Source organism: Aquila chrysaetos, chromosome 26 (assembly GCF_900496995.4).
Source record: "Aquila chrysaetos chrysaetos chromosome 26, bAquChr1.4, whole genome shotgun sequence".
Taxonomy (NCBI): domain Eukaryota; kingdom Metazoa; phylum Chordata; class Aves; order Accipitriformes; family Accipitridae; genus Aquila; species Aquila chrysaetos.
The window spans coordinates 1,293,525-1,306,417 of record NC_044029.1 but is presented as its reverse complement, the minus strand read 5'-3'; the positions used below and the strand labels follow the sequence as shown (position 1 = coordinate 1,306,417).

General features: G+C 48.0%; 1 protein-coding gene across 3 annotated transcripts; it reads right to left on the bottom strand.

Annotated features, from left to right (window-relative positions):
• Positions 1–2,704: 2,704 nt before the first annotated feature.
• On the bottom strand, positions 2,705–11,810 carry PDE6H (phosphodiesterase 6H). 3 transcript variants are annotated; one of them, XM_030003048.1, is made up of 4 exons: positions 11,677–11,810; positions 6,830–7,019; positions 6,525–6,565; positions 2,705–5,628 (listed from the first exon to the last, which is right to left on the bottom strand). In XM_030003048.1, exons 2-4 carry the CDS (start codon positions 6,967–6,969, stop codon positions 5,552–5,554), a joined length of 258 nt encoding a protein of 85 aa, XP_029858908.1. In that variant the 5' UTR covers positions 6,970–7,019; positions 11,677–11,810; the 3' UTR covers positions 2,705–5,551. The 3 variants fall into 3 exon arrangements, with proteins under 3 accessions (XP_029858908.1, XP_029858909.1, XP_029858910.1); XM_030003049.1 differs by lacking the exon at positions 11,677–11,810 and adding an exon at positions 10,073–10,306; XM_030003050.1 differs by lacking the exon at positions 11,677–11,810 and adding an exon at positions 10,081–10,306.
• Between the last annotated feature and the right edge of the window lie 1,083 nt (positions 11,811–12,893).

The window sequence follows — 12,893 nt, the reverse complement described above, 5'->3', positions numbered from 1 at the left end:
TGCCTCCATCTGTGTGTTCCTCATCCCAGCTGTCTGCGTGGGACCTGGCCAGGTACTGACATTTCCAAGACTGTGCTGCATCTCCACTGTCCCCCCTCCCTTGTTAGTGAAGTTCAGTATCCACAGGCTGGAGTGACAAACTGGCTTGGAGATCAGGATTATTACTAATTCACTAGTTCCCAGTGATGTACTTACACAGTGCCTAGCATGGAAAGACCTTGATCCCAGTGAGGGTTTCTGGGAACACTGCAGTTGCTAAAGGCAGATCTAACACTACTTGTGGTTTCCCATGTGGTTGGCCTGCTGTTATTTTTCTTCCTTTACTTTCAGACCTGCAGCCAGCTCCCCTGGTGCAGACAGATGCAAGCTTGCTATGCCCGTGCCAGCAGCTACCTGGATGAGAAGGTGGCTGTCTGGTGTACAGGTTTGAGCTGACTTGCATCCAACTAGCTTGTAAGATGAGCAAATGAGCTTGCCTTTCCCTTGTGCCTAGAGAAACCAATGTGGGGTTTTGATGAAGCAACGTGAGTTTGTGCCTCACGTCACCTGTGGGGCAGAAGCCTCTGTATGGCTGAGGAACTGGCCCTGTCTCCCATCTGTCTATAACCTGCTGCGCCCCTCTTCACCCTCTGTAAGCCTACATAGATCACACTTCCAAGGGATGTGTTCTAGCAGCCTACATCGGAGGGATTGTTAACAGTCCTGGGATTTCCATCTTTTGCTCCTCTGGGTGTCCTAACCAGAGGTGAGGTGAAACCTCTCACAGTACCAGAAGTCTTCTTCACACGGTAATGAAGTTCATCTATTTGTGTCGTATTCCTGGTCTGCCCAGCCATCGGGACAGCCTGGTGTATGTTGCATATGTGCTGGCGATTGCTGTGTTCAGCCACTTCATTTACAGCCTCAGGAATGTGAGAGGCCCTCAGAAAAATGCCAGAGACAAGAAAGTGTTTGAAAATGCCTGAAGGCAATGAGCCTTCATAGTGACGGTATCTCCTTCACCCAGCAGGAGCAGCTAGGGCCAAAAATCTCACCGCAGTTATGCTAAACTTCACAAGGGCAACCGCATAAAAAATGAGAGCACTTGTTAAAGATAAGCTAAAAGTTGCAACTGATAGAATTAAATCCTCATGCGCTCCCAGCACAGAGGCTTCAGCCATCCCACTCCCTACAGGTGGATTACAGCGGGTGTGGGGAAGCCTGGGAGCCGTAAGTGCTCCCTGCTTTGGGCAGTCAGGACAACCTCCGGAGGTGCCGGTGCCCGACATCGGGGTACCAAGCTGAGCCCGGCTTTAACGACCCTGGCAGCACTATGAGGACTGGGAGTCAGATTTCAAAGTTAAGCAGTCCAGTATGGGGAAATTCCAGTGTTGAGCACATTTATAAGCATGTGATACAATCTTTAATCTGAATTGCATGATCTTCTGTTCTTTTTTGTCAAAAGAAAAAAGATCTGCATCACAGTGGTGTGGAGATGCTGAAACAGACTGTTGGCTGGAATAACCTGCCCACCCTGAGTGATGCTTGAGCCATTCCTGTGAGGCATTGCATAAGTGCTCTCAAGATACATACTCATTGTTCCTCGGATCTCCAAGCTGAGGCCCTGGATCTTACTGTCTGAGTGAGATCAGACTCAGAGAGAGTGAGAGTCACTAATGAGTATTCATAGCTGCAACCACAACCAATGACATCTGTATTTCAAACACCAAGACATAATGTTAAGTACTCTGGAAAATCAGGTACTGGAGACCTAAAGGTGATGGACACTCTTGACATTAATTTTTCTAACTCTCAAAATCCAGTTTATAAAATAAAAAAATGCCCCACAATACACAGAGTGATATTGTCAGAGTACCTTTGTTAGTCCATACCATATTGATCAATACCATAGGAAAATGCAATAGTGGCTTGATACTGAGGTGCTGATTTTCAAACTGTTGGAAGATGGGAATCTTGCACTCAGCATCTTTGGATCTCCTGAAGAATCCAACTTACACTAAAGATTATTTTTTTCTAAAATTGAGATTCCTGAGGTGGTTTAGATATATTAGGGGAGGAAAAGCAAGACAAGTGCTTCTCACTTTTCCCAAGGTTCATTCTTCTTTTCTTTCAGGGGTTTAGGTTTATTTAAGTTTCTTGCTAGAGCCAGAAACTGAGGTCAGTGAGGATGGGACTCATCTTTGAGGGCACTCTTGGTGTGCTACAGAATTTTCTAGGCATCAGCTAAACCAGTAGGCAATTGAACCTGACCGACTTGAAACCCCTATGAACATTTAGAAAGTTCAGCAACAACAAGAAGTAAAAGGAGATGAGCATTTGCAGCTCTATCTTGCAGTCATAGCCATGAGAATGAAATAAGTAGCATTCACATCTCAGCCATTTTTTTTGCTATGGGGTAGAAACATGCTGACACTCAGTTGCATAAAGAGTCCCAGAAGACATAACTGACCAAAAGATTTCAGCCCTAAGGAAATCACGTGCACCGTGCCTGGGAGAATACACCATCACTCAGGGAAAAACTGCTTCTCAGATGATATCACAGTTAGTCTTTATTGCCTATTGTTTGGAGATAAATAGCTGGTTTTCTCTCATGAGGAGTGGTGAGTGGCTTTCAGAGCTTTCCTGAGGAAAGGATTTTAGAATGAAAAGCTAAGTTATCTGCCTTTCTCCGGATATATTTTGAAAACAAGACAGACTACATTCCTAGCATTTTTAAAACATTTTTTATTCATTTTTATTGCTTTTGACTTGTTTTTATAGTAAAAGAACAAAGAATAGCATATTACAATGTTTATAGACTGAAGTCCTTCAATAAGCTTCTTTAACACATTTGCTTTCTTGCACCATAGCCATCTCTCACTGTTTGTAAAATGGAAGTTTCGGGGGTTATAGCTCATTAGAAAAAGCTCAGAACCTCAGACAAAACAACTGTGAGGATGTTTTAAGACTCCTTCCAAGTCTCAAAATTCCTTACAAGTAAAGGAACAAATGTAGTCCCTGTTAATGAATAGAAATTATTTTTAAAATAGCTAACAAACTATGTTGACTCAAAACATCTTCTGATACAGCTCATCAGCCAGGCATGAGACCTGGGGTATGTGTGCATTCCTGCTGGATGCCTCTAGGAAGGAGAGTGGAGTAGGTCTCTGATGGGAGCCGGGGTTACAGCAATCAGATGTGGAACTACACCAGGACCCTCCCAATTGCTGAAATGTTTCAGTCCCTGGACTAAGAAGAACTTTGCTTTTACCCCAGTATTTTCTGACAGAGGATCTCACTATCTTTGGACTGCTTTCCCAAGGCCTGGGATGAAAGGGAGCAAAAGGGCTAATTCAAAGGTTCTCCTCTTGTTGTTCTCCTGCTTAAAAAAGGGGAAACTCAATGATAATAGAGGCAGCCATCTTGCAGGATCCAAAACTGGATGCAGTGGGTCTTCTCCCAGATAGAAGAGGACAGACTCAGGAGGTGGAATAAGGATCACATGCTACAGGGTGGTGTAATATGAGGGAAAGCACAAGAGCATTGACATAGGAATGTTCACATTTAACCACAGAAGGAGAGAGCTAGCACATGAGCTTGGAGAAAAATGAAATCAGTCCCCTACAGTAAAAGCTAAATAAAACATCATTTACATAAAGAACACTTAGGGAAAGAAGAAAAACCTTAAAAGGTGAGAAAGGTGGGAGAAACTGGGAGTAAGTGGAAAGGACAGACTGCCTCTGCCCAAGGAAATAGCTGTGGGCTGCAATTAGCTAAATGGTACATGACTCCTGCGCTGTGACTGTGTTGCGGTTCTGAACTGCTTGTTGGTTTACTGCTGTTTCTAACGGCAGGAGTGCTGAATAATAAAAGCTGTACTCTGGACTGCCAACAGGAATTTCCTTTAGCTTTTGGTGCTGAAGCTGTATTGTAAATGAAACCTGCTACCTCTTACTTCTGGAATAACAGTAGTGGATAACTATAGCACAGCCATGGATTTGTAGCAATGCTTTATGCGTGGGGATTGATCTTTTAGGCAGGATTTGCTCTCCTCTCCATAACCACTCCATGCTCCCGTGAACATGTTCAGCATAGGAAAGATAAGCTGGGGGGAGGCAGTTCTTATGCAATGAGGCTCATCAAGCTGAAGGCAATGATTAAAAATACCACCTCTTCTTGTGAATGTTAGGTAGCTACAACAAAGCTCCCTCCTTGCCTCCAAACAAAATAAAAGCTCTTCCTTAATGCCAGGGCAGCAGGGAATCTCGGTGCCTTCCCCAAGCATTTAAGTGATTATGAGTGCCTCACCACTCACCAGCACTCAGGCTGCCGGAGACCAGGAGACACAAATCGATAGGGTTAAGTGGATTCGCTCTGGGCTTGCCTGCATATACACATCCTACACTCCCCCTGCCTCCCCACCGGCTCTGCCGTTATCTCTCTCTGGGGAACCACCATTTGCCTGCTTGTCCAGTCAAGCTCCAGAGCTTGAACTTGCCAGGGGGTGAAGAGAAAAGCCTTCCTGCTGATGGGGCAGGGTGTGAAGGGAGACTTGCCCCATGCTAAATGCAGAGAAGAGGGAGCAATTAATGCGATACCACCTTCTGCTAGATGAGGCGGGACTACTGGCACTGTCTGGTGACAGATCATAATGATCCTCTGTCTTCTTAACTGGCAGCAAACGTGCTGGGGAGCAAATGCCTCCTGTAAGTATGTATGGGCATGGGGACAGTGCAAGTGTCACACGGCGTGCCTATCGAAGGAGAGGAACACAGTGTCATTTGAGTGCTGCTTCTTTGGAATTGCAGACACAAAGGAATGAATAGTAGGATTAATTCACTTAGCTATTGATCTCAGACACGCATATTTTCATTTAACATTATTGGAACAGCCAGAGTCTCATGGCTCATAGCCTGTGGGCAGTACAGCAGAGTCAACATTTGCAACCCCTTTTCCCCATTTGCTGGTGAGGTAAATCTTAGCAGCAAATTCCTTATGGTGAACCCCTGGGGAAGGGTCTCCTACAGAAAAATAGCCTAACGTCTGGACTGGTGACTCTAATGCTGTTCTCTACAGATATACTCTCAGCAAATAATTGGTGGCCCGGATAACATGGGGACATATCCATGGAAATCCTATACAGAAAGCTGTCAGGGAGGGAAGAAAACAGAACGGGCTTGATATGATTAGGTCTGGACATATATGCACACCCATGCACACAGTATCTCAGCTAACCAGGAGAAAAGTTAACCAGGGGAAAGTTCAAATACAGCCTCCCTCTATCTCCATAAACCTGAAGAGCAATGACAGTGGGAGAAGACAGAATATGGTTCAGGGAGGCATTAAGACATTTTTCAGTAGTTTCACCACATGGAGCATGAGGTCTGTTCAGGGTCCCAACTAACTTCTTTGCCAAATTAATCTGCAAAGGACTTTCTCATAACTAGCTCTTACAAAGCCACCCTGCCCGTGAGCAGGTGGATGTAAGGGCCAAAAATAAGCGTCAAAGGTGATGAAGACCATGCTGGGATCTGTGGAGTCACCAGGTGACACCAGTAGAGATGCTGGCACCTTAGATGATCCCAAATTGGGCCAGCTCGTGCAGTTCCAGATGGCTGAAAGCTTCCCATGGGCAAATCACTGTGATATCTGCAAAAGAGAGAGAATGAGAAATGGGTTCTGGTCACTGTGCTTCTTGGATTTCTTTCGTATTAATAGAAAGGCTGATTTACTCAGGAAACATTAAGACAAATGAGATTCCACTTGAAGATTAAATGAGCAGATGAGCTCTTCAAATCTGGCAGTACCTACCAGACCAAACCAGATCAGTGTATTTCTCCTGTGCCATCTTTCTCTGTGAGCAAAAGCAAACCAGCATTTCCTACAGTCTCTTCAGTGACTGTGTAGACTGGTGTAAAAATCATTCCAATAACGAGGTTTCTTCTGTTCTTATAAACTGCCTGTAGCCAAACTGTGATCTTGAAGATACATGCAATCTTAAATCACATGCTGAATAATTTGGTCTACAACATTTGGGATCTGTAACTCTTTGATAGGTGCAGTTGTTATTGATACCTAAGAAGTTCTGATTGGCTACAGCTCATCCAGTGTGTGTTTCTCAGTCTCAGACGGGTGCATAAAATTCTTAAAATTAGGATTCTCGTGATAACAGAAATACTTAACCAGCTGGGATTTAGTTCCTGTGATTTTTGGTATTAATAGCTCAGCATTTGGCAATTCTTTGAGAACCTCATTCTGCTGAAATTCTTAGGCAGAGCATTAGCAGAAAACAAACAAGCACATTTGCAGCCAAACGAAAGTATTCAGAAATTGAAGCATGCCTAAATAGCCTTTCTGTCTCATAGTGCATGTAAGCACAAGCATGACCGTGGCAGCTCGCGGAGGGAGTACGAGCCTTCTGTGGTGACCCTGAGAGCTGCAGAGATGCCAGGGGGACAGAGGCCACCCGGAGTCCCCTCCCGTGCTGAAGCGTGACTGCACTTGCGTTAAAGCAGGGCATGACAACACCATCCCACAGGGCTTACCTGTGCCCAGTCCCTCCATGCCTGGGATGTCATCTCCAAACCTAGGGGAGAAAAGAGCAGGTGAGGGTGAATTTGGGCCAGCAGCACCCAGGAAAGGGCAGCTGCCCTGCACCCCCAGCCAGGGAAGAGCTGCGGGCGGGCAGCAGACGGAGAGAAGCAGCTCCAGGCAGGAGAGCTGAAGGCAGCGGGGCAGGGTGAAGCCTCCTGTCTCCTTGCCTAAGGGAAGACGGTGCCGCAGAAGCCCAGCTTAGCAGTGGGGAGCCACCGGACTGGCATGGTTTCTTTCCTTTCCAAAACGCCCTTACCCTTTTACTCCTTTTTTAGGGGGCTTGCTCTTGAACTGCCTTGTCTGTCTTTGCTTGAACTTGGGAGGCCCCTTGCGTGGTGTGGTGGGACCAGCTTGAGCATCTCCAGTGCTGAGGTTGGTGGGTGGGTTCTCACTCATCCCTGGGCTGTGGTGTGTGGCAGGCGCGTGCCTCTCTCAGATCCCTCTGTCTGCAAGATAACAGCAAGGACTGACAACACTCTGCTTATCACTTCTAGGTATCAGTAGTCAGATGACAGAATTACGGAAAATATAATTGTGACAGGATTAAAGATAAGGATAGTAAACATAAAGAAAGATTGTAATGCATACAAAGTAAGCAGGATAGCACGGTCTTTCATCTGGCATGCTAGAATTAGGAGGCCAAACAAAGGACACTTGAGCTGAGGACAAAACGACACTTAACCCCATAGTGCAGTGACTTGCAGAGTCACGGAGAGTCACACCTTCTTTTGCCTCAGACATAGCTGGAATCTTGGAGACAGGTTGCTGCAGCAGCTTGCCCCGCAGTTTGGGTAAAATAGGAAGGTTAATGCCAATGTTGTTTGTTTTCTAGTTAGCCTTGGAACAGCAGTGCTGATGTTTTTACTTACTGGTTCACAACATGACTACTAGGACCCACAAAGACACACTTACAGCTTAGAGAAATATCCTATCCTTGGGAATCATTATGATATACGTCACCTATTCTTATACTTTTGCCTAAGCGTTACGTTTTGGACACTGTTGGAGATGGGATGCTGAGCTACATAGCCCCTTAGTCTGGCTGGAGCTGCAATTTGGGCCTCATGTTTATCAATACCAAACTTACAGCACAGAATCTTTGAAAGATTGTAAAGAAGGCTAAGGCAAAGCATTGGAGACTGTCTTTTAGGCAGAAGTTAATTTCTCAGGATTTAGGAGAGTAAAGCCTGTAACTTTCCCCAGGATATGTCCATTTTGGTGTTTGTGAGCATTATATGACATGCACTGACCTCTTCTGCACCACAGTGCACATGAGCCAAACTCCACTTCACAGGGGCTAAATAGTTATTAGGGAGTAATTCTTGTGTGGGAGATATCTCTCTTGCCTCAGAGGGCAGAACTGCTGCATTCAGAGCCCTTTGCTTCCTGCCCAGAGAGGACAGCAATAACTCTCACCAATGCCCGAGGGGGACCTTCCAGCCCTTCATCTAATTTTGTGCTAATTAGTATGCTAGAATGGTCTGAGCAAGTGCATTTATGGACAAAAATAAATGCCATTTTTCACTCCCCTCCTTGAGGTCACATTCTTCCCCATGACCATTATATAACTCCTATCTCCAGGTGTTCATCCCTGTGCAGCCAGGCTGATGGAATTAACTTCAGGATTTGGAACTAAGGGCTAATCTCATTAGGTCACCATAGTGCTCTAGCCTAATACCCAACATCACCTGCAGTGACACTCTAGACTTTTAATCTCAGAACTATAAATGCCATCAAAAATGTTCAGGTTTGTTTTTTTTTTCTTAGTCGGAAGACAGTTCATGTCTTTGACAGTCCTGAAATAGCCAAAGTGCCGGAAAGCAAAGCCTAAGATGCAAGGAGAAAGACCATCCAAGCAATCCTCCCATGTCACTTCCACATCAGTGCAAGGCGAACGCGTTCTGTATCTGTGGCAGTCTGGGAATACTTCACCCCTGACATCTTTCCATCTGTGCTGACAGTAGGATGGATCCTAATGATAGCACCTAGAGGCATGCTAGTTCTCCTGTCGCTTGTGGTTGGGCTCCTGTCTCAGCTGTAATATCTCGAGCAGGAGACTGGACAGGTTCCAGCAGCCCCAAATGGAGCAGCAGATGGTTGTGTCTGCAGCTGAAGTATGCACAGATGCTATTTCCCCGCCTGTAACACAACGCTTCCTAAGCACACACTGTGCCCACAAACACAGGGATCAGCTCAAGTCGTGGAAGTTACTTATTTGGCTGCCATCTCTGCAGCAACTAAATAATCACCCAGTATTTACAGCTTTATCCTCACAGCACAGTGGCAGGACAGGCAAACACTGTCACCTTCATCTTTTACAGAATAGGAATGGAGGTGCAGTGATCGGTATGACCTGGACTGCACTGCTGGGAGGATTGACAAAATCTTTTGACTCACGGTTTTTTAGGGCCAAACTGAGACCTGAAGGTAGTTTGGCTCCAAACCAAAGAGAGAATTTGGTGCCTCACTGTTACTCAGGACCAGTGAGGAATTCAGATGGTACTGCCCTACAACAAAATGCTTTGCATGAGAAAACTGCTGCATGGCATGTCTGCTAATGCCCCGAAATATAGTATTATGCCTCTGCCCCAGGTGCAGTTCTCATCAGTAGGGTGTCTGTCTCAGTGCTAGATACCCCTCCTGAACTACGAGAGGTACACATCCACTTCTAAGCACCATGTTCATCTGACACGCCAAGATACTTGAAACCCCTCTCAAGGGCTACTCCCAAAAGTACAGCAGAAGAAACAAACCGGCTAACAGATTTCCAACCCTTTGGACTGGCATCCAAAACTTGTAAGATGCATTTGAGCTCCATCTCCAAGTGAGTTCCTTCTCTGCTTCACCAAGACCCGCTGTGTGCCAGCGTGGTACCTTAACCACAAAAATGTCTTTGAGGGTCGACTCCTCTTAGTTCCCTGAATCCATGCCTTGCCCCTGGCCTTCACTCAACAGAGAAATAGATAATGGGAAGACTCAGTCCTTGGAGTTTCCTTTTCCCCCAATTTGAAATAGTTGCATCCACCTACTAGCTACTCAATAACCCAAGATTTGGTAGGAAAAAGGATCTGCCCAAATCACAGTTCATCCTCTTTCTGACCTGCATGAATTCAAGAAAGAGCACTCAATGAAACTAAAAGGGACAAATCTTTCTTCCTTACCAACCACCTCTACCTATTCTCTCCATGCATCACCAAAAGAAATGGCAGAGGACAGAGAGCAGCCTTAATGACACATAACAGCCTCCATCCTGCAGCAGGAATCAAGCTGCCCTCCCGCCATTGAGCTGGTGGGACTCGCTTGCCATCACACTTAGGCAAAGATGTCTCCGTTCCTGCTGGAGAGGGACCTGCCCCGCAGCACCGGAGCTGCCCCGGTTCCCACACCTCGGGAACCAGCTGCCAGGCATGGGTCGGCAGGCACCCCGCGATCACAGATGCAAAAGAAGCTCCCACGGCAGCTTCCCAGGGGAATTTCCCAGCCTTTCGCCTCCCCGTACCTGCGTACTTGGATAGTCCTTGGTACCACACCGAACAGATGGCTTGAGAAACGTCGAGGAGACTGAGTCTCCTTCTCTAGATCTCTGCAAGATGCTGCCTCCTCCCAGTGCTTCCTGGGCTGCCAGAGCTCTTCTGCTGCCGCTGGCACTGGGATGCAGCTCCCGGGAGAGAGCTGATGGCTGTGGATGCAAAGGCTGTTGAAGAACAAGATGTTCTTCCACGCACTTCCCCTGCCCCCTCCTCTGACAAGGTGTTAACTAATCACCCCTGACAGCATTTCTGCTCACTCCAGGGTTTAATCCTCTGGGTAAGAGCTTTGCTTGCGTCCGAATGCTAATTATACCTAATAGATGGTAATGGGCTTATCTCAGTTGCGTCAGATATCCCACCTCTGGGTTGCTGGGCAGGTTAATCATCCTTCTTTTAGTTTTCTTTGAACTTAAAGGGACTTGAATACTACTGACAAATGCTGACTCTTTAATCTGCCCTCTCCTTAATCTCTGATTCTCTGTGGAAAATTTCCCTGACAGATAATGCAGATGCCTTGCTTGACCTTCTTCAGACAAATTCAGTGTAGGAACTCATCTTCCCCTGTCTGAAACCTTCAAAAATACAGACTCCTCCGTGTGCACTGGTCTTCGTGGTGCCTCAGGGATGTCAGACACAGAACCCCCATGAGCCGTGGCCCACCATGCAGGTATACACTGGGAATAGACAGCAGGTAGGAGGAAATATCCTTGTTTTCACATTCCTTTTGATGGGGTTCTTGCATGCTCAGCTCTTGACCTCATGAGAGCCTCTAGCATCATTCTTGCAGCCAGGCTTTCGTCAGGGAATATTGTATCCAGTGTAAGATGCCTGTGAGGAGCCTCACAGCTCCAGTCTCAGTTGCTTGAGCTGGCTAATCACGGTGATGGAAGAAGTCCACGCAGGTTCAGCCCTTTCTGTTCCTGTGTTTTACACAGGATCTGAGACCCTCCGTTCTAGCAGCAGTTTTAAGACCAAGAACCGATGAAAGAGGATGCACTCTAAAAGCCAGAACTCATCTCAAGTAGAACTACGTTCCCACAACTGCTTCCCGGGTGGGGATCATTGGAATGACTATCCCAGCTGAAAGAAGGGATTCAGTAACACCGGAGGTACAGCATCACACGGTACAAACTCCCCACCGATGTGCCCCGCATCTACAGCTGGGCACCGGAGCACGGAACACCAGCTGCCTGTCCCGACCGCTCCTCAGGAGCCCCCCCGGCACTGCTGACCTGCCGGCTCAGCCAGCTGAGGACACGAGCCGCGGGCGTGCTGGGGACCCCCGACCGAGGGGTGCTGGGCACGAGGAACCTCGCACGGCCAGGGAGCTTTGAGACACGGCACTGCTCCAGCACTTGCCCTAATAGTGAGAGGAAACCGAGAACGACCACGCGAGAACCACAACTCCCTCTCTTAGCTACTGGGTCTGTTCACGCTCTCCAAGCACAAACATCCGAATTTTCCCACCCTGGGGTTTTATCAGGACTTTTCTCTCCTCTGGGTTTTGCAGCCGGTTCCCCTTTCATCTCCCTGCCACCCTCATTATTGCTTTGAGCTGCTGGGAAACACTTACAGTGCCAAGGGCTCCTCTTGCAAATCATCCAACTCCCAGCCTGCGTCGAAAGGGTCTCGAGGTGTCCTTTCTCCTCTAGATATACCCTGCTACCAGGTGACGTCAGGGTGCCGACCGCGGGCAGGCCCCCGCACGGTGCCGGGGGGGGGGACGTGCGGGGAGCGCCGTGACCTCGGGGCTCTGCAGGCACAGCTCCGGCGAGGTCTGGGGCAGCAGCGGAGCCGCGACACCCTCCCGAGGGGTGACGTGCCCCTTTCTGCAAGAAGAGGTTGTGGCTTCTTTGGTGCTCCTTGGGGGGAGATCTCTGGAGAAGCAGAGAGGAATAAGGAAATCGCCTGCCCTTTGAGCGATGCCGCTGCTCATGAGCGCACACACACACACGCCTGCACATGCAGGGAAGGGAGGAATTGGTCCTAATCACCCCAGGTCCCTCCCCTGTGCTGGTGAATGCATGGAGAGGCTTCCAGCAAACTTCTCAGCGGTGCCGCAGGGGACGAGACGCACCTCACAGAGCGGTGCACTCAGTCAGCCCGGTGCCGAGAGGGCTGAGTCTGTTCAAGGGAGTCATAAGAAATGCTGCTGGGGTGCTGCACAGGGCCCCGGTGAATATTTAATTGCATCCAGCAGATGGGATGGCAGGGGAAGAAGGGAGAACCTTTGTGTTGCACGTGTGTGGCCAGCCAGTGGGGTGGCCTGTCGCCTCTGGGACCCGAGGCGCTGGGCTGAGGGTAAGAGCTAGGTCACGTCTGGGTACCGGTAGCATTGCTGCTGTGAGGGGCTGTCTGAGAAAGAGAAGAGCTGGTGCCTCAGCCCAAACTCCAAGCCAACAAAACTCCATGGATGGTAATGCACACTGTTTTATCAGGTGTTTTGTACCTCTGATGTGTTATAATAGCCTGTTGTGACTGCCTGGGAGATCGGTGTCAGAGATGTGGAAGAAGTGAGCGGAGTCTCAGGATGAAAAGAGAAGGTCCAGGGCCCTGCTAGAAGGTGCTGGAAGATCGTCCTCATCCTCAGCTGCAGCAGCACCTCAGTCACAGGCTGTAGCTGTCTGGCTTGAGACATAACCACAGGGTTAACAATCCCGTGGGGTCTGTTGGGTCTGGGGAAGCACCGCTCGCTTACCCTTGTTGAGCAACCAGCGCACAACATGAGATCAGGGCTGGCAGGGCCAAAAATGGTCCCAGAGAGCAGAGCATCAGAGCTAGGAGCATCAG

Bases quoted from the DNA above. Each gene is read 5' to 3' on its own strand.
- PDE6H (XM_030003048.1), bottom strand. From the start codon at position 6,969: ATGAGTGAGAACCCACCCACCAACCTCAGCACTGGAGATGCTCAAGCT. The intron at 6,566-6,829 runs GTAAGGGCGTTT...TTTCTCCCCTAG, and splicing joins CCTAAAAAAGGAGTAAAAGG to GTTTGGAGATGACATCCCAG. The intron at 5,629-6,524 runs GTAAGCCCTGTG...TCTCTTTTGCAG, and splicing joins CATGGAGGGACTGGGCACAG to ATATCACAGTGATTTGCCCA.